The 22,352-nt window shown below is 42.1% G+C and overlaps 1 protein-coding gene across 6 annotated transcripts in view; it reads left to right on the top strand.

Moving 5' to 3' along the window:
• Positions 1 to 740: 740 nt before the first annotated feature.
• The window catches only part of PPP1R9A (protein phosphatase 1 regulatory subunit 9A), a 160,427-nt gene continuing 138,815 nt past the window's right edge, over positions 741 to 22,352 (top strand). For 2 of the 6 annotated variants that reach the window (XM_082752520.1, XM_082752525.1), the window contains exons 1-2: positions 11,065 to 11,160; positions 11,929 to 13,586. In XM_082752520.1, coding sequence (XP_082608646.1) covers positions 12,132 to 13,586 — 1,455 coding nt within the window. In that variant the 5' untranslated portion in view covers positions 11,065 to 11,160; positions 11,929 to 12,131. Of the gene's footprint in view, positions 868 to 11,064; positions 11,221 to 11,486; positions 11,572 to 11,647; positions 11,799 to 11,928; positions 13,587 to 22,352 lie in introns of those variants that run through there. The other 4 variants (XM_082752523.1, XM_082752521.1, XM_082752524.1 and 1 more) reach the window with 4 other exon arrangements.

Raw genomic sequence — 22,352 nt, forward strand, 5'->3', positions numbered from 1 at the left:
TAAACAAAGAAATAAGCACTTGAAAATTAGCACCAGCTCTGTAATTTCCTACTGCTTGCGATTGGTTAAATATACAAAATCAGCTTGCAAACTGTACATAGAAGTAGTTGTGACATAGCCCAATATTTCGGACTTCTGTTTTTTAAGAAAATACTGGCTTCCATTAACTTGTTACTTTGTACAGTTTATTTTCCATAGGCTAGAAATAAGAGAATCAATTACACCTAAGTAAGGTGTGTTAAATAAATAAATAAATAAATACAAACCCGATTCCCTACTCCAAAAGTAACAAAGAGCAGCCAGTAGTGCATGAGAAGTGAACAGTTTCCATGTTAAGGTGAATCTCTACTTACAGAACATTTTAAGTCAGTGTAGTCTGCAACAATTACTCTTACTTCAAAAACAATGTCTGTTTTGTGATGAGTTATGGTCTGCTCTCAGAAGATGAAAAGTTAAGCTGACATGCTCTTAATCACACCCAAGATTACCATACTAATTTTAAAAATCTAATTCTCCTTTGTAGCATCTATTTTTCTTCTCCAATTCTGAGCCTTCCATGAAGAACACAGACTGCTCTGTATGTGTCCTCTTTAAAATTTCATGTGCTACAGATGAATCAGTTAGTGAAGAATTCATGACTCATTCCTACAACAAAATTTCATGAACTTCCCCACCTATGTGGCCTGATGATCATACCCCTACTGATTTATCTCCTTGAGAACTTTCTTATTTCTTTAGCAAAAAGTTGTTCATTTTCTTTTTGGTCTTGCGTGCGCGAGGACCTTGTTATTGACTTATTGCTGAAATGGAAGTCATGATCAAACTCAAGATTTCTAGGATTACATTCTCTGACTACAAGGATAGCTGGTATGTATCATGGATCATCATATATTCTGTGGCATAAGGCATTACAGGTAGCTTTAATCTGAGACATAGTGTGCATCTCTAACTATTAATAGCAGATACTTAGATATTTTATTTCAAGTTTATGCTTTGCTTTTTTTTTTTTTTTTAAACCTTATACTCACTAAAAATGAAATGGAGAAGGTGATATGTTAAAGAGAACTGCATGCTCAGTGATTTCCATTGAGCACTGGATCAAATGGCTTATATCTACCAAGACAGGGGAAGAAAGGGAAAGAGGAAACAAGACCGGAAGAAAGGGAAAGGGAAAAAGGTGGGCAGGAATTCAGTCTCCTCAAAGTGTAAACTAGCAGAAATCATTCCTTCTTGCAGTAGGATGGGTTGAAAGAGCAAAGGTTTTAGAGTAAAGTCAGAAAAAAAATAAAGGTCCAGGCTTGAGATTCTGAATCCCTAAAGTTCCTGCTAACACTGGTTGCCAGGACATAGACCACAAGGACAGAAAGGATAAGTGCCATGTGTAAATGTAGAAAACAGTATAAGCTTGTTTACACCCAAGCTAAACAGTTTTTATGAAGCATATATGTGTGAATAGACACCAGAAAAGTTAAGGGGCAAAAAAAGTATGATGACTTGTACTTGGAGATCCTAAAATAACTCGTTCAGCCTGTCTTTTGATCACTACAATGTTTTCTCTTTTGTGGTTCAGAGTAACATAAGATGCATACTGTCTGTTGGAGGATGCTTTACTTACCCTTTTACTTACCTGAACCCCAGTTTTACTCAGCACATTGAAAGGAAGGTCCAAGTAGTAACATATATTTGTATTTCCTTAAAATGTCTCCTCCTTTGCCCCCTCACTATTCAAAATTCTTTCAATTTTGTTCTGTCACCAGCAGGTAATTCTGCTGGCTATTTAGCGAGTTTGCTATTTCAGCTGCTCTGTTTGTAAGCTTCAGAAAATCTGTTTAAAATAAAATCAAAAAACCACAAAAGCATTTAAGAGCAATAGGAAATGCTTCAGGCAGCAATCTGAAGGCCTGCCTAAAAATAAGTAGCTGACCCTTATGTGTGCATTGCCCATGTTTCTACCTTTACAGTAGAGATTCAGAGTTCTAAAATTAGTTTTCAGATAACCCAGTGCTCTCTGCAGTCTGGGAGGTTTGCAGACATTTCCTTTTTGTGTGATGAGGATGGTTTGATATAGTCAGAAATACATTCTGTCTTCTCTTCATCCATCCACAATGTTACTGCATGTCCCATAATTTTTACACATAATGAATTCATTGAAGCCCTAGAATAATTTGATGACTTAATCTTTCTCCTCTTAAAAAGCAGAATGTAATATCTTAATACAATGTGAATTTTACAGTAGTTAAGACAGCAGAATTTAATGTTTTCTCTTTGCAATAGAAAAAAAATATTTTATTTTATTTTATTTTATTTTATTTTATTTTATTTTATTTTATTTTATTTTATTTTATTTTATTATTTTTTTTTCTGATAAGTTGTCTCAGTTGTGCTTTTAAGCTTAAAACAGTTAATACACCAGGCCAACCTGTTTTTCCCTGTGTTCTGACACTTGCCTAATTTTTATAATTAGAATTCCTGAGAATATTCTTGTTAACTAATAATCCATCCATGATAATGCTATCATCTGCTATCCAGGGACAAGGGAGAACAATGAAAACCTGAAAAAAAAATAAAAATCTTAACTCCCTTACTTGGTGCATGCTCTCTCCAGCAGTCCACAAATTCTTACTCGGGCATCTAGCAGGACTTGGCAGCTTTACAGTTGTGGGAAGTGAAAAATGATCATAGTTAAACTTATGCCTAGCATCCTCGTATTTTTTTTTACCAAGATAGTAATGTGGTACCCGTTTGCAGGCACGCATCTATGTATAGCTTTAGATGGCCTCTCCAAAGCACTTACAAACTGCTTAGAACATCGTGCATGGGCGAATTGTAGTGCTGGTGAATTTAGGTTTGATCTCAACTCCCACTCTCTCAGCTGTTTCTGAAGACTTGGTGCACCGTGTTCTTTTTCCTTCGCTGAATGGCACTGTGCATTACTAGTAGTAGCACCATGAGTTACTACTACCTCATACTACATTAAATATCTACTTATATTTTTCCTGGCGGTGGAATAACAAAGGAATTTCTTTATCTGATCGGATCAGTCTCTTCACTACCTTTATGTGCTCTTGTAGGGCAGTTGTGCAAAGCTGACCAAGCAGTCTCTCAGACCAGAAGAGTGCTCTTTTCTCCTCTCCCATTCCAGTAACTTCCCTGTTGTTTGTAGGGTTTTGCCCTTACTCAGTCCTCTGTGCAATCTGGGAGGAGCACTGCCACGACAGCTAATCATTCCTGCATTGCCTGAGCCTCCTCTTTCCTTTTACTTTCTAAAAACTTCTTTCCTTGTTCCAACTACAAGGCGGGCTGGAGCTCTTCAAGTACTAAGCAAAACTATTTACCTACAGCAGGGATTTTTTAAGGCTGATTAGATGGTGCTTCTGCTGTGTGACCCACCCCAGCTGGAGATAAATTTCATGCCTGGTAGGAAAGGCAGACACTAGAGAGAATATCCGTGTTGTAGACATAACTGCTGTAGAGATTTAAATAAATGTTCTTATTCCTTATCTGAAAGCTCCATTACGACCTAAATTGATGGATAATAAAAAGGGCCAAGTTCTTTTGCTCCTCATGCACTCCTTAACAACTTCTCAAATTTGACACGTCGTTGGCAGTTTTGTACCCATCTGTATTTCCCTTCTGCCTCCACCTCCTCACCATCTATTCCTAAACACTGTGTTTTCTCTTTCACATGGCACAGCATGAAACTCATACAGACTGCTGGGTAGCAGGTCTAAACTGGCTTCAACCCCTGTAATCTCCTTTTCCTTCCTTCACCCTTCAGTCCAGCCCTCTCTCCTCCCTCGTTCTCAGCCATTTTCTTAGACCACGAGATAGTGCCTGGAGATATTGGTCATTGGTAAGAGGTGTATTATATATAGCAACGCCAGCACAATACAGAGGAAAAACAACTTATGTGACCCCGTTATAAAGAATTTCACTGCAACTGTTCAAATTACACAAAACTGTTGCTAAAACACTTTAAAAATTGCATTCTGTTTCTTCTTGGTTCTGAATCCACTCCCACTCACTCGCTAAAGGCTTCTTGGTGTTGGTATATTTGCTACTGTTAGCAAATGCACACTCAGGCAGCCTCGCTGAAGTATCTCCTGCTGCTGCCCAGGCAATAGTACATAGAAATGCCTTGGTCCAAGCCCTACTACTAGGTTATTTACTAAGTGATCTTGTTATTGTGCTAATGTGTGCATGACTCCTGAATGGATGAAAATGGTCACCTTTGACAGGGGGCACTTGAATACACAGTGGGCCAAGTGCCATTCACTGGAGCTCTCCAGTCTCTTTGTCATTTCACAGTGAAGTTACAAATGACCAGATCAGACATAATTTGTTTTGTGAAAATGGATGGGCGGGTTGTGCGTGAATATACCTTTCTGTGGTAGCAAGAGTCCTTTTAGCCTCTGTTTTAAACAGACACTTCTGCAGAGCTAGGGGTCCATTGCCTACACCCATTTTGCAGGCTTATTCTAATGTTTGCTGATCCAAATCATGGCTTCTCAAATTCATCTAGAGATAGGTAACTTCTCTCTGAGAAGTTGTGCACCTGCTTTGTGATTACTAGAAATCTATATTACACCAATTTAACCAACCCAGCTTTCCAGAATGCAGCCCTTTTCTTGAAGAAAAAGTAGAACTATTCCAGGTAACAAAATTTTTCATTCTCCTTCTATCTTGTGTTGCTGGTAGCTTGCACCTACTCAGCATTTCAACTGATTTTTTCTTAAAGAAGAAAAATCATTTTATCACTGGTCTCACTTTTGTGTTCTCACTGACTCAACAGGGAAATGATAAGAGGTTCCCCTTGTCTAGTGATGCACCTTTCCACTTATAATTACACAACTAATGGAACGTAACTCTTAAGAGCAAGGAAGAAACCATACTTTTTTTCTACTCCAGGTCGTTTCACACCAATACATTAAAACACATCTGCCACAAGCGAGGCGTTTCCCCTTTGATCCGATAGGGAGAGCCAAAGAGCTGCTCTTCACTCACCTCGAAAGTCATCATCTAAGATTTATATATATATATTAGACACCTGAGAGTTTCATATTAGACCTGCTATTCGGCATGTAGAACTGTGATCTTTCCTTTATCTGTTTTCCTGGTGGCTTGGTGGTTTTGCTTGTTCCAAGCTGGCTATGTGATAGGAGCTGTTCCTATCTATTTTTGTCTTGGGCAAAGGCCTAGGTCCTCAAAAGCTTTTCTCTTCAGACTAATGCAATTGCTTGTTCTGTTTTATAAAATATCACTGTCATCCTATTCCTCTGTAATTCTATTCTGATTAACGTGAGCGTTCCTACCCTTTATTAAAGATGTCATTGTAAATTTGTAGACTTTGATTTGTTAATTCTTATGTTTTGTGTTTTGACGTGTTGGCAGTGTTCTCATTTTTCTTTTTAATGGTGTGATGAACTGGTCACCCTTTATGATTTCTCTTTCCTTTTACACAAGTGCTTTATTATTAGCTCACAGCTACTCTTTGTAGGCACTTCTAACTGGTAACTTGAATTTCTTTATAGTTTCTTTACAGCAATTGCAGCATAGTGATAGGGCTTCTGTGCTTTGGCAAAGAGCACAGCTTTTCCAAAATAACTGACTATTTTTAAGCTGACTTGCTTTTGTATAGCCGTACAGAACATAGTAATTAAGTACTGAATGCTCTGGTGCACTAAATTAAACTGATTACCAAATCTAGCTTTGAGAGAGTATTTCCACTGAGGATGTATTAGCAAGACAGTACCTATAAGGCAGGGGGAAATGCAATCCAAGTATGCGGCAGGTAACTGAGGTATGGGAAAGCTGTGTTTTGTTGTACAGTCTAGAAATAGTAGATGACTGTTCTTAGCTAAACAGCAGTGTGGGGCTTTCTCCCCCCCTCCCCCCCCCCTTTTTTTTTTTTTAATTGCTGTTTTTAAAAAGAAAAAGGTGAAACAGATACATCTGGAATGCAACCAGATCAATGTTACCTGGACAGCTTGAGATGGGTTATTTACAATGTGAGCCCCAATCCAGGCATATTCATCAGCTTCAGGGTGGAGCAATCCAGACAAATATTTTTCCTGCTTGCCAAGGGATTTCACACTGCGAGGCAGCACTGTTGTGCTGCATTTTATGAACTCCAGCCTCTGTTTCCCTCTCTGATAAGTCATCTGTTGCTGTTTCCAGAATGAGAGAAGGCTCCAAAGTACAACTAAATTTGAATGGTCAGTCACTTAGAAAAAATGAAAGCTAAAATTGCCGTCTTTTCTTCCTCATGGCACAAAACATTATCTGATTAGGCAAGGTAATGATTACTGAACTCAGTAATCAGATTTACTTGTGTGTTATATTGTATCAAGTACACTTGTAAGCTCTGAGCATCCGGTATACTTCTCCCTGTTCTCCCAATTTTCCTCTGGCTCACTAAGTGCTCTTTCTTTAAGAATAATAGGGGTTACTTACTGCACAAGAAACACTCTGAGATAATGCTTTTGCACAGACTGACAAACCCCATTATTTTCCTTTTTCTAGATTCTGTCAAGAAATTTTTTCTTTTCAACAGAAAAATGATTTTATTATAATAAGAAAGTGTGTACCTTAAGAAACAATATTAATCATGAAATTATTATGAGGCTCCCAACAATCTATTATTTGTGCTTCTGATTAATCGACTGGGACACTTATGGAAAATATAACCACCTTATTTAGAATCACAGACACAGAGAATCACCGAATGGTTTGGGTTGGAAGGGACCTTAAAGACCACCTACTTCCAACCACCCTGCTATGGGCAGGGACACCTCCCACCAGACCAGGCTGCCCAAAGCCCCATCCAGCCTGGCCTTGAACACTTCTTTGTTGTAAACAAAGAATATGTGAGATTTCAGCCATCCTGGTTTGGATCTCTTAGAGCACTAACTTTTCCAGCTCTGACTCTTTCTTGCTGATGCTGGTATGGAGACAGAATTCTCTATGCCATGTACCTACATATGATTCTTGTCTGATGAATCAAAGTGTGTGACAGGTACCATTCACCATACCAAAATAAGTATTTTACTCATTCTGTCAAATATCTGTTTTCTGGAAAGTTTTCTAATATTTTCTCCACCCAAAGAGCCTAACATGACGTTTTGCCAGGGTTTGGTTCTTAGTAAGCTCCTAGCAGACCAAACATGTAGTCTTTTATTTTGCCGTGAGATCGTGTATTTTCTGCAACTAGCTGGCATCAATCTAGCTAGGCTGGTAACTGATAATTTTCAGTGTTGTGCTGAAAATTCAGAGTTCAGCATTGAGAGTCTGTGTTAGGAGGCTGCATACCTCAAAACACAGCTCTTCTGAGCATTCCTAAGATTTCTAGCTTTTAATATTGACAAAACCACTATTTCAACAATAAATAGTTGCACACAGAGTGCAATTCACATCTTTCCCTTCTGAAAATTCCATTTTGTTTTCTAGCCATAACTCTACATTTCTTAAATGGTTTAAAAGTGGAATGTTTGAGACTGGATGCGATGGTCTCCTCACTGCAACTGAGAAAAGGCTATTACTAGTCTGAGTTTAGGCCCTCATAATGCTAATATTTGCCTTTCTGATAAACTGCTAGAATATGCAGTTTTGTTATCATTACCTCCGATTTTCTTCAGCTCATTCAGGACAAAGTTCTTTTTAATTTTTTTGACTCTATTCTTGAGCTTTCAAGTAGCTTGACATGTTCTATGTAAAAACAGCACAATCTTCTTGCCAAATTAGCGGTATTAATGAGCTCCCATTTTTAACTATTAATGCCTTCCTATGGAGAAGAATTACACCTAGTGCAGTAACACATTGTAAATGTTTGAAATTAAAGCTTATCAAATCCTTATTGCAGCTGTTTGTTGTTCAGTTTAGTCTGGTGCTACTCTTGTAGGGTCTACCCTAACTTGAACTTACCTTATCTTCCAAAATGTATATATATTTTGCATATGTTTATATATAAATATATATATATATATTGTTCTTTTTCTTTAAAGTAGATTATGTAATAAAAATTCATGTCTGAGTGTTAAAAATAGAACTCAATTCTGCTTATGCTGTGATATGTATAAGGAAGTAAATCCTCCTGTGCAGTGGCCTGGTGGGATAGCAGATAGGGGCTTTCTCAGCCAAAGATCAGAGGAGGGAAATAGTTTCCGTTTACTCCCGTGAATACAGATATTATCTTTCAGGACTTGAAAGACATTGACAGGAGATGGATGATGGAATGAGTTTCTTCTTTTGCCTGAGCCACGTAGAAAAACTTGGATTGCCACTCTGCTGCGTGAATAAATTGTTATCTCAAAACCTGAGTAGCTTAGAAGCACCGAAGTGACTCAAAACTACCCATCAATGACATCCAAATAGTCATGTTTGTAAGTAAATATAATTCACACATCTAAAATAAACTGGAGATCAATTATTTTCAGTCTTGGAGGACTGTGTAAAAACTGGTTTAAAAAGATACCGAGTGCAATTTAAAGTGATGCTGTCAGGTTAAACAGCTGGGGTCTCTCTTCCTGTCATATGCGCAAATTCATGATCGTTTGAATGGAGTTGTTACTCTGGCACAAGTAAAATGACTCTAGCCATTTTCTAGCATAGGTACATACTGAACCGAACAGGTTTTAAATTTGCACTGGTTGGCAAGCTGAGTAATTCTGTAACTTCAGTGAAGTTAGTCTGAATTTATACTAACATAAAAGGAGGACCTTGGTCTCTTATCTTCCCTGAAGTATGCTGTGCAGCATTTTAGTGTTCCTCAGGAATTAACAGAAATGTCAGTCATGCTTTAGCAGAGTCTAAAAATACCTTCTAGTTAAACGGATTGTCACAGAAATACTGAAAATGTAAAAGGACACACAACTGTGATTTTTATAGTTAGGCGCAAGGCCACGCTCACATATGAAGAGTCTCTCTTCGAAAGTGATGTTCTAATCAAAACAAAATACAGTTTATTATCCTTGAGACTACATTAATGCTCTTTAACATAGACACTAGGTAAATACGGATGGGATTGAAAAACATTTTGTAAGTGATTCGTGTGTGTGAATAGCTTAGATGTCCCTGGCCAAAGTCGGAGCCCCTAAATAAGGTCCAAATGGTCTCTGATTGAGCAGCCAAAAATGCCAGTAGTTTCTACAAGTCTTGGTGGTTGTGATCATGAGGTGGCATTGGTGGAATGTAACATTACTTAAAATAATTTTGCATTGGATTCTGTGTGAAAGCCGGGCAGTGTCTGCTTGAACTGCTACGCTGCCTATTTACAACACATTTAAGAAGAACCAAAATGTAATATTTAATCTTTCTCATCATGGAAAGCTTGGTATCTATTGTGTGCTCCTGCTGTGAGCATCAGCAAGTTTCCCCGCTTTCCACCAGGACATAGCATAGAGTTTGCACTACTCTGCCATGAAATAATATGAATGTTTTCTTGGGTACATTGTTAAAAATATTTATTAGGAGGGGAGAAATGTCCATTTTGTTTGCCTAATTTCTACTATAAAAATAATTTAAACAACATTTATGGCTCTGGATATGGTCGTGGATATCTTTACATAATTAGGTGCTAATTAGTCTTTTTAAAATTGCTTCAATTATTTCATCTCATTTTAGTGTTTGCTTGTGTCACTTTTTTTGCTTGTGAATGTAAATTATAAAACTCTTCCAGATACACATCTTGTACACGCTAAGATCTTCAAGCACTCTGCATATTCAGTATAAAATCACAAAGGAAACAAAATGTTCAAATTTCTGCTCTCTGTCCCTATTCCTCTTCAAGGAGACTTGAAGTTCTCCGTTTGTCTCTTCAAGAGTCAAGCAGCTCTCTTGGTATTCTTACAGGCTTTTTGCTACAAAATCACACCAACAGAAGGGCCCTGCCAGGATCCTCAGATCTGTGGTACTCTCTGATGCTTTGGCATTTAACAGGGGGTGTCTTGGTGAGTTGAAATAGTTCTCGTGCTGGTGCAGGCAACCACCACAGGTCTCCTCACCACAAGAAGCTGTGAAACCAGCGTTCCCTCACCCTTCTGCCATGCCATGGCGATTCTCAGCGGCCCCCAGGGCAGCGGACACCCCCTTGGCCTCTTGCCCTGCCCCTCTCCTTGCATCCCAAGCAGAAGCCACTCCACAGCCCACGATTAAAAGGTTTGCAGCTTTCCTGTCAATTTCAGCGTGCTGGATATCCAGGGGAACATTTTGAGCTGCACACCCTTGGTGCCAATTAGATTAACCAGAGACCGGCACCTGTGAGCACTTAAGGGTGTAGCCGCCATGCTTCAGTCTCATTAAGCTAATGAATTAAGTCTGCAGGGCTGTACACCCAATGTCTTCATTTGCAGTCCCTGGCACCTCCATCATTCCGTCTGCCTAATAATTATTTTGCACAATTTGCACGTCTCCAGGCCCTTTTTTTTTATTATTATTATTTTTTTAATTATTATTATTTTTTTTCCGGATGTTTACGCAACTACTTTTCCAGGCCGTTTCCCTGCAATTAGCTTAATGAACTTTCCCTGGGAGTCGCTAGGCGATTACCTGCCGATTTCACCCATCACCTAGAGGTTCCCTGTTGGTGACGGGGGGCCAGCAGGTTATGGGGCCGCCAGCTGTGAGATGCCCGGTCCCCCTACGTCCCCCTTGTCCCCTCCTGTCCCCTCCAGCAGCTGCTGAGCGCTGCGGCCGCATTTCCCCTGCGTGTCGGCAGGGTTCAGTGGCTGGCTGGGAGCAGCGGCGAGGGAAGGCGGCCGGCTCCACAGCCGCCCCTCCCGCCCCGCAGCCTTCCCCTCCTCGCCCTGCGCACCCCGGCTCCGCGCCTGGCCGGGGGGGAGCTGAGGGCGGCGGTGCCCACCCGGCAGCGCTGCCGGCCGCCTGCTGCCTCGCTCTCTCTCTCTCTCTAGCCCCGGAGGTGAGGCACCTGTCAGCGGCCGGGCCGAGCCGTGCCAGGCGGAGGGAGGCAGGGAGGGAAGGGGACGGCTGCGGCGGGGCGCGGCGGCTTCTCCTCCTTCTCCTCCTCCTCCTCCTCTTCCTCCTCCTCCCCCCCCCGCTCGGCGGCCCCGGCCGCCTGCAATGGCGTTGGGGCGGCTGGCGGCTGCCGTCAGCTCTCCGCAGAGCCGCCGAGGAGGAGGAGGAGGAGGAGCAGGAGCGGGCGGCCGGGTAAGGCTGCGGGGGAGCCCCCCGGCACCGGGCTTTTGTTCCCCGAGGCCCCGCCGCAAGGTGCTGGCGGTGCGGGAGGGGAGCGGTGCGGGTGTGCGGGGGGCTCCGGGGCTCAACTTGGCTCCCCGCAGCCAGCGGCGCAGCGGGGGCGAGGAAATGGGCGGCGGGGCGGGGGGGGACGGAGCCCCGCGGGCACCGGGATGGGCTCCGGGGGCGGCCGCGACTCCGGCCCCTTCCTGCGGCTGCTGCGGGGAGTTTGGGTGCAGCTCCCCGAGCTGCCAGCCCCGTTTTTTGGGGGGGAGCGCCTCGCCTTTGATGGCACCGCTACCATTTCCCGGAGAGAGCCGGGGAAGCGGAGCCGCCGCGCTTGCATGAATCTCTCTATCGATGCGCTCATTGCCATGGTTATTCGTGAGTAACTCAGGCGTTCGGGGTTTTTTTTTTTTTTTTTTTAAATTTTTTGGAAAAATTCGCTATCAGGAGGAGCGTTTCCGTGCTGCCTCTGCTTGCCTGTCCGTGGCACCGTCCTTCTTTGTGAGCCTTGCGCTGCGGAGCGATGCCCCCCCGGCTTGCAAATGTCTCAGCGTGCAAAAGTTTTGGGCTGACAAGTTTCCACGTGTCAGTGTAGCGTGAGATTGGTATTTTATTTCATATTTTTTTTCCGCTTCTTTTGTAAAATCTGTCGAATAACCGCGGAGGGAAATCAGGGCTCGGATTTAGGGAAGCGCAAGTGCCTGCCGATTCAGGGAACCCTGCTTTCTGTTGCAGGTTGAAGCTGCTGCTGCCCTCCGAAGCCCTCCGTCCTGCCTGTGCTTAGGTACCTGCCTCCAGAGCTTCTCCAGAGGATGGCCCCGCTGCAGGGCACTGCCTCCTGAGGAAAACCCTTCCCAAGCAGGATCTCGGTTGTAGCAGCTGACTGAGAGCGGCACCGGGGAAACTATGTGAGCTGGTTTTGCAGCCCTGAAGTAAACATGATGAAAACGGAGTCCTCGGGAGAGAGATCGACCCTCCGGAGTGCCTCTCCTCACAGGAATGCTTACAGGACTGAGTTCCAGGCGCTGAAAAGCACCTTTGACAAACCGAAATCAGATGGAGACCAAAAAACGAAAGAGGAAGGAGAGGCCTCTCAGAGCAGGGGAAGGAAATATGGCTCAAATGTCAATAGGATTAAGAACTTGTTTATGCAGATGGGCATGGAGCCCACGGAGAGCGCTGGAGTTGCCCCCAAAACCAGGGGGAAGGGTGGCCCTCCATCGCCTCAAAGACGAATCAGGCCCAAAGAATTTGTAGAAAAAACAGACGGTTCAATTGTAAAGTTGGAGTCTTCTGTTTCGGAAAGGATTAGTAGGTTTGATACTATCCACGATGGCCCTTCTTACTCCAAGTTTACCGAAACTCGGAAGATGTTCGAGCGAAACGCTCATGAGACGGGCCCCTCCAATCGCTATTCCCCAAAGAAAGAGAAAGCGGCGTCCACCGAGCTCGCGGATGAGTGGTGCAGCTCCAAGTCTCACAGGGGCAGCACCGATTCCCTGGACAGCCTGAGCCCCAGGACTGAGACCGTCTCCCCAACGGTGAGTCAGCTCAGCGCCGTGTTTGAGAACGCTGACGCACACAACGTAATCGTTCTGGAAAAGGCAGAGAACAACGAAGAGTACTCCGTAACTGGTCACTACCCGCTAAACCTCTCCTCCACTGTCGCAAATATCTCCTCCCCTGTTGCAAACCTCGAGGGCTTCAGCCCTCTGAAGGATGCCAGCACGTGGTCTCCGCCAGCCAAACCGGCTGCAGGCCCCATGTCTGTTGAGCACTCTCAGCAGAATAGCGCGCCGTCAGCACCGCGACAGAAGGTGTCTACAGGCACGCCGTCAGGTTCAAAAACAACTGAAGAAATAAAAAAGAATGCAGAAGCAAGTGCTGACCCTGGTGAGAGCTCCGTGGGGAGTCAACAGGAGTCGGTACTTGACAGTGAAAGATGTGTGGACAGTTCTGCGAGGAGTAAGTCAAAAACAGACGCAGAAATTGCCTTGCGACCAAAGGAACTGTCAGAACATGCAGAGGGCATCGCTGATAGGCCTGAAGCTGCAGAAACACCGAGAAATTTAGTTTCAGATTTAGCAGCAGATGCCGTTTCGGATGCCACCGAGACCCATTACGATGATGCAAGTGAAAAAGAAGTGCATGAAGATGTGAATAATTTCCAGAGTTCCCATGTGTACATGCACTCTGACTACAATGTGTATAGGGTACGATCGAGGTATAACTCGGACTGGGGAGAGACAGGTACTGAACAGGATGATCAGGATGACAGTGACGAAAATAACTGTTACGAGCCTGATATGGAATACTCTGAAATTAATGGATTGCCAGATGAAGACGAAATCCCAGCCAACAGAAAAATACAGTTCAGCCGTGCTCCGATTAAGGTAAAGTTTCCTACATTCTTTTCCTGCGGTTTGGTTGATTTTCAAACACAGCTTTTTATGAGGTACGCTTTGACAGTTGAATTTGGCTCTGAAAAGATTGCAGAGGATCTCTCGGTATATGGTTTTATTACAGTCAGCCAGCGAGCGTAACCTTAAATGAAGTAAGGAAGCTGAGCTCTGATGAGCTTGTGTCATTTCCTAGCCTCCTTGATGGCTGACTGAGCTCACAGAAATTGGGAATGACAGCAAGGCTTATGAACTCTGAGAATTTTAACATGCATGTTTTGACTTACGCGACTAAACTATAATCACGCGGTGAAACATAGAAGGGGGTATTTGGTGGCCTTTGTGCTGGTCGTTGTGTTTTTCTCATCTGAAATTGTGCCTTCTTTAGATCAGATGGCTTTTCTTCGGCTCTCCTCAGATGTTCTTTAAAGTCACTGTGCTTAAACACTGCGTCATGAAATGTAGTGTACTGTTGTAGAGTGGTTCTCCCTCGCTAGCAGAGGGCCGTCACTGTCCTTTCTGAATTGCTCGTCTTTTCTAGTAGCATCTTCACTCTTGTAAACTTTACTAAACCCTAATTTATGTGTGTTTAGTATATGTCAGTGCAAGTGAGAGGCTACAGAAAGGTAAAAGCCACTTGGCTAAAATACCTGGCTGGGTTTGTTGCAGAGTTCTTTCTGCTTTCTTTTTAAGTACCTTGAAATTACAGCTAAGAATGTGGGCTGTTTGGGGTATTTCCAGCTAGGAAGGAATACCTAGCTGTGCTTTTGTTATACCAGCATTTGACTACTGAGTCTCAGGGATGTGTTATAAAAGCATTTTATTTCCAAGCGGTGCAAATGGTCTCAAGTGCACAATGCAAAAACATAGTCATTTTTCCAGAAATGGCTCTTGAAAAAGCCAGATATGGTGGAGTACTTGAAATGTACACATTGTTAAATTAAAAATCTTTTATTCAGATGCACTTTACTGTTATTGTGCACATTTATTAATGAAAATTATTAAATCAACTAACAAGTGTCACTGCTGAACATGAGGGAATGTGATTTGCAAGGTCTGCTTTATCATCATCTGTGGTTTGTGTTAGAGTAAGGTATATATGTTTGCATATTTTCTTGATCTGAATGAGGTAACCAGGTTTCCATGTTTGTTTATTAGGGGGGTGGAGGAAGGTGAATGGTCTTGTGTTCTTTGAGCTTGTAAAATACCATTTTTTACACTGAAACAAAATTTTCAGAGCCAAGATGATGGATTTTGTTGTTGTTAGTATTTTATTCAGGCTTGTGTCATTCACCAAGAATTCAAACAGTGTTTGTGCTCCCTCTGGATTATTCGTGTAATTAAACTAGACCGTTTTCTTTAAATTTTTTGGAGATGAAGTAGGGAAAACTTGTATTACAAAGGATTATGGAAGTTCCCCCCTCCCTCCCCTTCCCCCTTAGGCTGTCCGAACAGACAAGATGATGTTTCTGCCTTCTGAAAAGTTTATCAATCATGCATAGAAAATTGCGTTATAATATTTATTACAGTTCCACAGCATAAGAATTCAGAAAGCAACTACACCGATACTATTCTTGATGTTAAGATTTGTTGCTTTTCCAGTTTCGAAAGAGCTAACAGTGATGTTGCTGCTTTGGTGTATTACTGCAGGCTGTCTGAATTATGCTATCATGCCCAAGTGTTACAAGAATATTCTCTTTTTATTTAGATAAAACAATTTTCTTCTTGAGATCTTCGTGCTATATTTATTTCATGTTATATATTATCAAGTGATAGTAACAGTCCATCAATTGTTTGTTGAAGTAATGAGAGAGTCCATTTGTCATGGCTTTAGGAATAGAGCATTCTTAACGAGCTTACCCAAAGTAAAAGAATCATTGCTTTAATTATTTTAGCATTGTAGATAGCAGGAAGACAGAATAAAAGCTGCATGTAGCGAGGAGTGTGGAAGAGGTTGGGAGATCCCATGCGAGTGCTTTCTGTCCCAGGCACCGCAGACACGTGCAATCCTCTGGGCACGTGGCGAAAGCAGAAGTGAGACCTCGAGGAAGGCTTCGCTAAGAGGAAGAAGCACAGCAGAAGCTGTGGAAAATGAAAAGCTACTTTTGCCTAGCCTTCTCCCTTTCCTCCTGCACTCCGTGACTCCCTCGGCCATGGCATCACTCGGGGCAGGGATCTGGAGAAGAGCAGCTGGGGAAAACCCTGCGGGTCCTGGGGAGCTTGTGGTCCTCTGGGATCCCACATTGCCTCTTTCACAGCTTTGCTAATTCAGCACGCTGCTAGGAGGTCAACATCCACCTTTGATAAGCAGTTTCTGTCCAGCAAATATGTGTCAGTGGTCAGTGCACTGAGCAATGGGGACTTGTGCTCTGTCCCCTCTCGCACTTCTGGCATACAGATTTAGCAGATCACTCTCTTCAGCTGCCCAGCACATGGAAATGATGCTCACTAGCCAAAGAGACAGTAACCGTGTAAGAATTTTTCCATTCTTGACAACTTAATGTGTTACTGTGCATAATGTCTTTTGTTAATACTTTTCTTAGTTGTCTTACGCATAGTATAACTGAGAGAGAAAAAACACAAAGCAACTTAGGAGTATTTTCTGAACTGCTGAAAACCAATTTGCCTTTGTTAAAATGGAGCAATTTGTGCTCAGCTACTCTGCTACACAGCAGTGTTAAAAGTCCAATCCAAACTTGAGATGTTTAGTGCGAATTTCACGGTATTGTTCCTCCTCTCTCCTTCTCCAGGTGAGCTCTGAAATAATTAACAGAATTGGCATTTGAATGTGTATCCTGCAAAACGAGTGGGTAGTGAGTGCCACTCAAGGGTCTCGACAGCATAAATGTCTTTAAATCTCTGATGGTTAAACTATTTTTTCGAGGGAATTTTCAGGTAGATATTTAAGAAATAAATGAGAAAAGCGCTAAGATGGAAGAGCAAAGAGATGGAAGGAGATTCTGTTGGCATTTAGGAGAGGCCTTTTGTCCCATAAGTGGAGATGCTTTGGACTATGAGAAGTACTGAAATATAGGCAGGAGGATGAACAAATAACATTTTATTTATCACACTGATCAAGATTGAATCCTGGTTATTGCCTGAGCAGGAAACTTATTTAGAAACTTGCTGTGAAGAGAAGCGCTCAAGTCAAGGGTTACTTGCAATTCTGCTCTGTTGGAGCCTGTAATTTCCCTGTCACGGATCCTGTGCTCTGCTCTAGGACTGTGTGTTATGGTTGCTGATCTTGTCTGTGTTGGAGTAGGTGGCTGCCTGGGGGTCACTGCAGGCTTGGGGAATTTCTTGGTATTTGGAGTGTCGCATCACTGGTGTGAGTGGTTGTGCAAAAATACAATCAAATGTGTGGTGTTTTTTTTTTTGTTTTTTTTTTTTTGTTTTTTTTTTTGTTTTTCTTTCAGGATGGTTTTCTATGAAAACAAAAGCAGAAATCGTGTGGTTTATTGGTCTTCAGTTGAGTTTTTGCAGAGTTGACTGGGGTTTGGCGCTGAAGAGTCACAGAATCATTGAGGTTGGACTTGATGATCTTGGAGATCTCTTCCAGCCATGAACCGAGCACTGCCAAGCCCACCACTAAACCACGTCCCTTAGCACCTTATCCACATGTCTTTTAAATATCTCCAGGGATGGTGACACTACCACTTTCCTGTGCAGCCTGCTCCAATGACTATCAACCCTTTCAGTAAAGAAATTTTTCCTAATATCCAACCTAAACCTCCCCTGGTTCAACCTGAACCCATTTCCTCTTGTCCTGTGGCTTCTTGCTTGGGAGAAGAAACTGACCCCCACGTCATTACAGTCTCCTTTGATGTAATTGTAGAGAGCAATAAGGTATCCCCTGAGTCTCCTCTTCTCCAGACTGAACAACCCCAGTTCCCTCAGCCGCTCCTCACAGGACTTGTGCTCTAGGCCCTTCACCAGCTTCGTAAGCCCTCTCTGGACACAAAATTTGCTGCTTCCCAAACATTGCAGGCTAATTGGGCAGGGTTGGCCAGCAGTGCACAATTTATTACCTCATATCTTTGCACGCTTTGGCACCTGGGAATGTATTAATTGTCCAAATCATAAATGTTTATGAGCCATCCTTCCTCTGTCCTGGATGGAATTAGGGTGGAAGATGAATGCTCGCCTCTCTTTCTTCCCACAAGTCTGATATCTTGGTAGCTGATGGCTACACCTTCAGTTAGTGCCCTCTTTCTGGCACAAGGTCCGTGTTGAACCATTTAAAGCTGTTTGGTGTCTGCTGCTGACCCTCCTTGTGCAAGTTTCTGCTGCTCTGACTTTGTCCTGCCTGGCTGAGGGGCTTGGGGAGGGCAACTTGTGGTGGGACGAGAGGTGTCCCTAGGGATAAGGGAAGCTAACAGGAATGGAAGGGATATTGCAGATGTCTCCTCCGTGCTTCGACTAGTTCTACACAAAGGGGTTGTAAGCACTTGTGAGTGCTTCATAGCTTCTTTCTCTCTTCTGTGGTGCAAGGTGAGTATGGCATTTCAGTTTTCCGGATTATGTTTGGTTCACATTTTCTTCAGGAATCTGAATTCGTGCTTTTCTCTTTTTTTTTCAAGTGAGCCTTGAAGAGGTTTTACAAGAAGTACCATGACCGTAGCTTAGTGTAAAGTATAAATGACAGTTGTATTTACTGAAGTTGTCTTGAAATTTCTTAGGAACTGTATGCTGTTTTGTTTTTGTTTTTTTAATTTAAAAATCAGTTGAAGGAGTAATTTTTTCCTATAGTTATTCCCCATTTCTCTCATTAAAACATATTCAGGTTTGTGAATTATGATGAAGAATGAGTCTGAAACAATTTGACACTATAATTACTTTGGAAATCATTACTCTCCAAAATATTATTATTCTTTACCTAATAAACATCAAAATAAGGTACGCTGAAAACATTTTCAAGTCTCAGTGTTGAAAAAGGAAATACTTCTTGGCTGATTCAACATTTGGTATGGTATTTACCCATGGCTGTTAAGATGTTGATGAATTGTTTTGGATCAGGAAGTCATACGTCAGAATTAACCTGTCCATAAGCATTTTACGGTCCCAGGCTCCTGCCTTGCTCATGCTTCTATTCGTGTTTCGATTAAGTGAACATGGAGCTGAATTTGGATGATCTCCACATCTCCCTGCCAGGCTCAGTGAGCCTATGATTCTCTAAATGAAGTAGTCCTGGCATGAGTTAGGGCACTTCTGGGAGGTGGATGTCAAAGGCAGGACTTGCAGAAGGATCTGCAGGCTATGTTATATTTAAAATGAGTACAGAATATGAGAAATTCATCTGTTTTTGAGTGGGTTGCTTAAGAATCTGTACAGATAAATAAAGATGCGTAGCTTCCTTCTGAAATCACAAAGGGATTTTTGCTCTTTCCTTAAATTTGCTTCTCCACTGTAGCTCCTGTGTCCATGCTTTGGTTACAGCGTTAGGAGAGGAAGGTGGTTTTGGCTGAAGCACGAAACTAGGAATTAAATAGCCTCAGGCTCTGGCGCTGATTTCTCTTGTAATATTGAATAAGTCACTGAACCCTTTATGCTGGTATTTGAGCTCTGTAAAATGGACAGCAAGATGTTTAACAACTCTATTAATCCCCATTTGTAAAGTAGTTTGAGATACTGAGCTATTGTTTGGGTAGCTTGAGCTATGCATATTCTGGCACATAACATGAGTTTATGCATTTTTTCAGGCATAGGGAACTCTACAGACAGGGTAGTAATACAGTAGGTTGTGTTGTGTTGTAATCAGAGATTATGATGCTAACTTTCATTATTTGTAAAAGTTAACAACTTAAAACTTCTTTGTGCCGGTGGTACAATATATAGAGCATTTCTGGGACCTGGCTTTATGTTTTAATTACGTTTGTTATGAGAAATCTTGGCAGAAGCTTTAATATTTTTTGTCAGGGAAAGGAACAATAAATATTTTCCTGTAAATACTAAGCATTCAAAGAGTGGATGCTCTCAGGTGAAGAACAACGAGGAAGGGATAAGACATTCCAGCACAAGTGTCTCCTACATGGTTATCTCATGTGAAGTGCATTATTGAGGTGGGGTTGTATGCTTTCACTGAATCAGAGTCTTCTGCACATGGTAATTTCAGGTGCAGACAAGTTTTCTTACATTAAATATTCAGGAAATTATATTGGAATACAGTAAATACAATTAAGCTGTTATTCTAGCCCAATATATTGTGGAGAGTTTAATTTCATTACTAGGTCTAGGGACTGGTTATTCCTGGATGCAGTGTTCACACACAGTTGCTGAACTAAACAGAAATAATGTTCCTTAGATCTTGGGTTTACAATCACTGGGGTCATTCGAGAAGAGCCGTTTGTAGAAACCGAGTTTACATTGAGTGGTTGGTTGAATGAATCAGAGGTTTACGTGGTTTAAATTTAAAGGGTTTTCCAATTAAAGGTTTTGAATTTCGGAAGTGCAGACTGAAAGCTGTAGGGAAATAGACTGAAATTAGGTGAAACAAAGAGCTAAGGGAATTAAGGTTGGGTTCTTGGAACCTCCATGATTCAGAATTAGAAAACCTGTATTTGGATTTGCATCCCAGGAAAAGGCAGAGTACATGAGCAGAAGAATCACGGACCCGACTAAAAGAAAAGTCAGCCAAGGAGAGTATCAGAAGCTAGCCAAGAATTTGCAAGGAGTGGCAAAAGGGGTTGTTTGAAAAAATGAAAGTTGTCAGAGAGTTCAGAAGTTTTAAAGTGTGAATAGGATCTTGCCAGAAATCAAGCTGAGTTTGACCTTGTAAAGGAAAATAATCCAAGAAGTAGAAAGCTTTTTATCTGTTAACTACAAAACAGGACAGGAAGTGGGGCGTTATGCAGTAAGCAGGAGGTTGTGATTAGAACTATCATCCCCGGTTTATATTAATGTTTTGCCTTCATTTTTGATGCAGTTGGTCATGTTGCACATAGGGTCACGATTAAGACTGAAATAGGGTGTATGGGAAGAAACTCTGACAGTGGAATTTCTTCAAGTGAAATGAAGATGAAGTCTAAAGTTCCCAGTGCTCACGTTTGATGGGGGCTAGAGGGAGGAGGCAGTATTTCAGAAAGTCTTGTAGCAAACGTTTCAAAACACAGAACTAACAGCAGTATCAAAACAGAGATGGTAATTTAACTTCAAAAGAGCAAATGCAGCAGCTATTTTTTAGAATAGAGTAGTAGAGGTGGTTCTGGCAGCTTGAAAATTCTTAATCTTTTTTTTTTTTCTTCTATAGCAAAGCAATAGAAGAAACTTTAAAAAGAATAATTGAAGGCAGGGAGGCAAATGGAAAAATGGAATACATGTGGATGGATTTATGAGAGGTAGCATATGTCAGACTAAATTAGTATCTGCCTTTGATGAGATGGAAGACCTTGTTAAAAATTTCAGTAGTTCTCTTTTTGGAAGTGGGAGCATGCTAATGACACTTGCTTATGGCAGCAAGTGGGGAAGCCTACCATTGCATAGAAGGATTGCAGTAAAATACGGGCGACTGGGCAGGCTTGAGCTGTGGAGGTGGATTTATGGGTAAGAAGTTTCACAGCAAACTCCCTCATTTGTAGGGAGAGAGCTCAGGAGAAAGCCACCCTGCGACTCACTCGCGCAGAATGACAGCGGCAACCCGTGGTGTAATGCAGCTGTGAGGACGGGAAATGGCATTCTGGATACATGAAGCAACATATTTTGGTAGCGGTAGGGAATTTCTGAAAGTCTTTTTATAACTCACTAAGGAGACTTCATCAGGACTGTGCTGAATTTTGCTTCAGCCCAGTGAGTTTGCAGGAGAGCTGCAGCAACTAGCTGCTCTTAATCTTTCATTTTCGTGGTGAGTTCCATCATAAAACAGGGGGCTTAATAAATTTATCTTGCTCAGTGAGGGATGGCAAAGTATTGAAAAAGAGCATAATTGCATCTCTGGTATATTCATAAAGAAAAAGCACCCAAGGGCTAAGTGGCAGTGTTCCCCTTTTAAGGTGGAATTGAGCATTTTCCAAGTAGGATTAAAGCATCGTAATGGCAGGCAATGACACAGACAATTTCCTTCTCTTTTCCTATGCTCCTAATAGGCTATTGTATTGTCTAACAGTGTCTATTAATTCCACTGAGGGATGGAATTTCCTTCAGTGCTGTTGAATTTGCAGGCCACGAATAATCTGTTAAAAAAAAGTCCCTGCCATTCCTGGAGTTAAATGGTACAAAAGGATACCTGTTGTTCTCCGGTGTCCTTCGCATAGGGAAAGTATCCTGGTGAGAGCAGAAGCTGATTTTGCTCACCAGGACCGATCCAGGGGACCTGTCGGCCCACTCGGGTATTTCCATATGATGAGGTCAGGGGAAGGTGTGAATGTGGAATTGAGCTCTTACGAGAGGTTTGCCTTGTGTTATCGCACGTGGAGCAGTGCTTTTTAGCCTGAGCACATCTGTAACTTTCCTATGTTCCTCTCTGCAGTCTCCATCTACCTCATTATTCAGTGCATGGTCTCAAGGGCATAAGATGCTGGTTCTCGTTGAAAGGATATCTTTTAATATTCTGACTGTGCTGCATGTAGGCCTAGTGCCTTTTAGTTGATAACGTTCCTGTATTATGCATTTAGTATTCACATTATTTGTTTTAAGGCAGTAAGCTATAGAGGCTCTTAAAAGTCATACTATCAAATTCCTGTCTAATTCATCTAGATCGTGGCCTCCATGGTAAACAAACCTCTCAAGGTTTTATCCAGCTTGTAATCATCTTCACATCTTTGTAAG

This window comes from Aythya marila (genome assembly GCF_965140915.1).
Source record: "Aythya marila genome assembly, chromosome: 2".
NCBI classification, from domain to species: Eukaryota; Metazoa; Chordata; class Aves; order Anseriformes; family Anatidae; genus Aythya; species Aythya marila.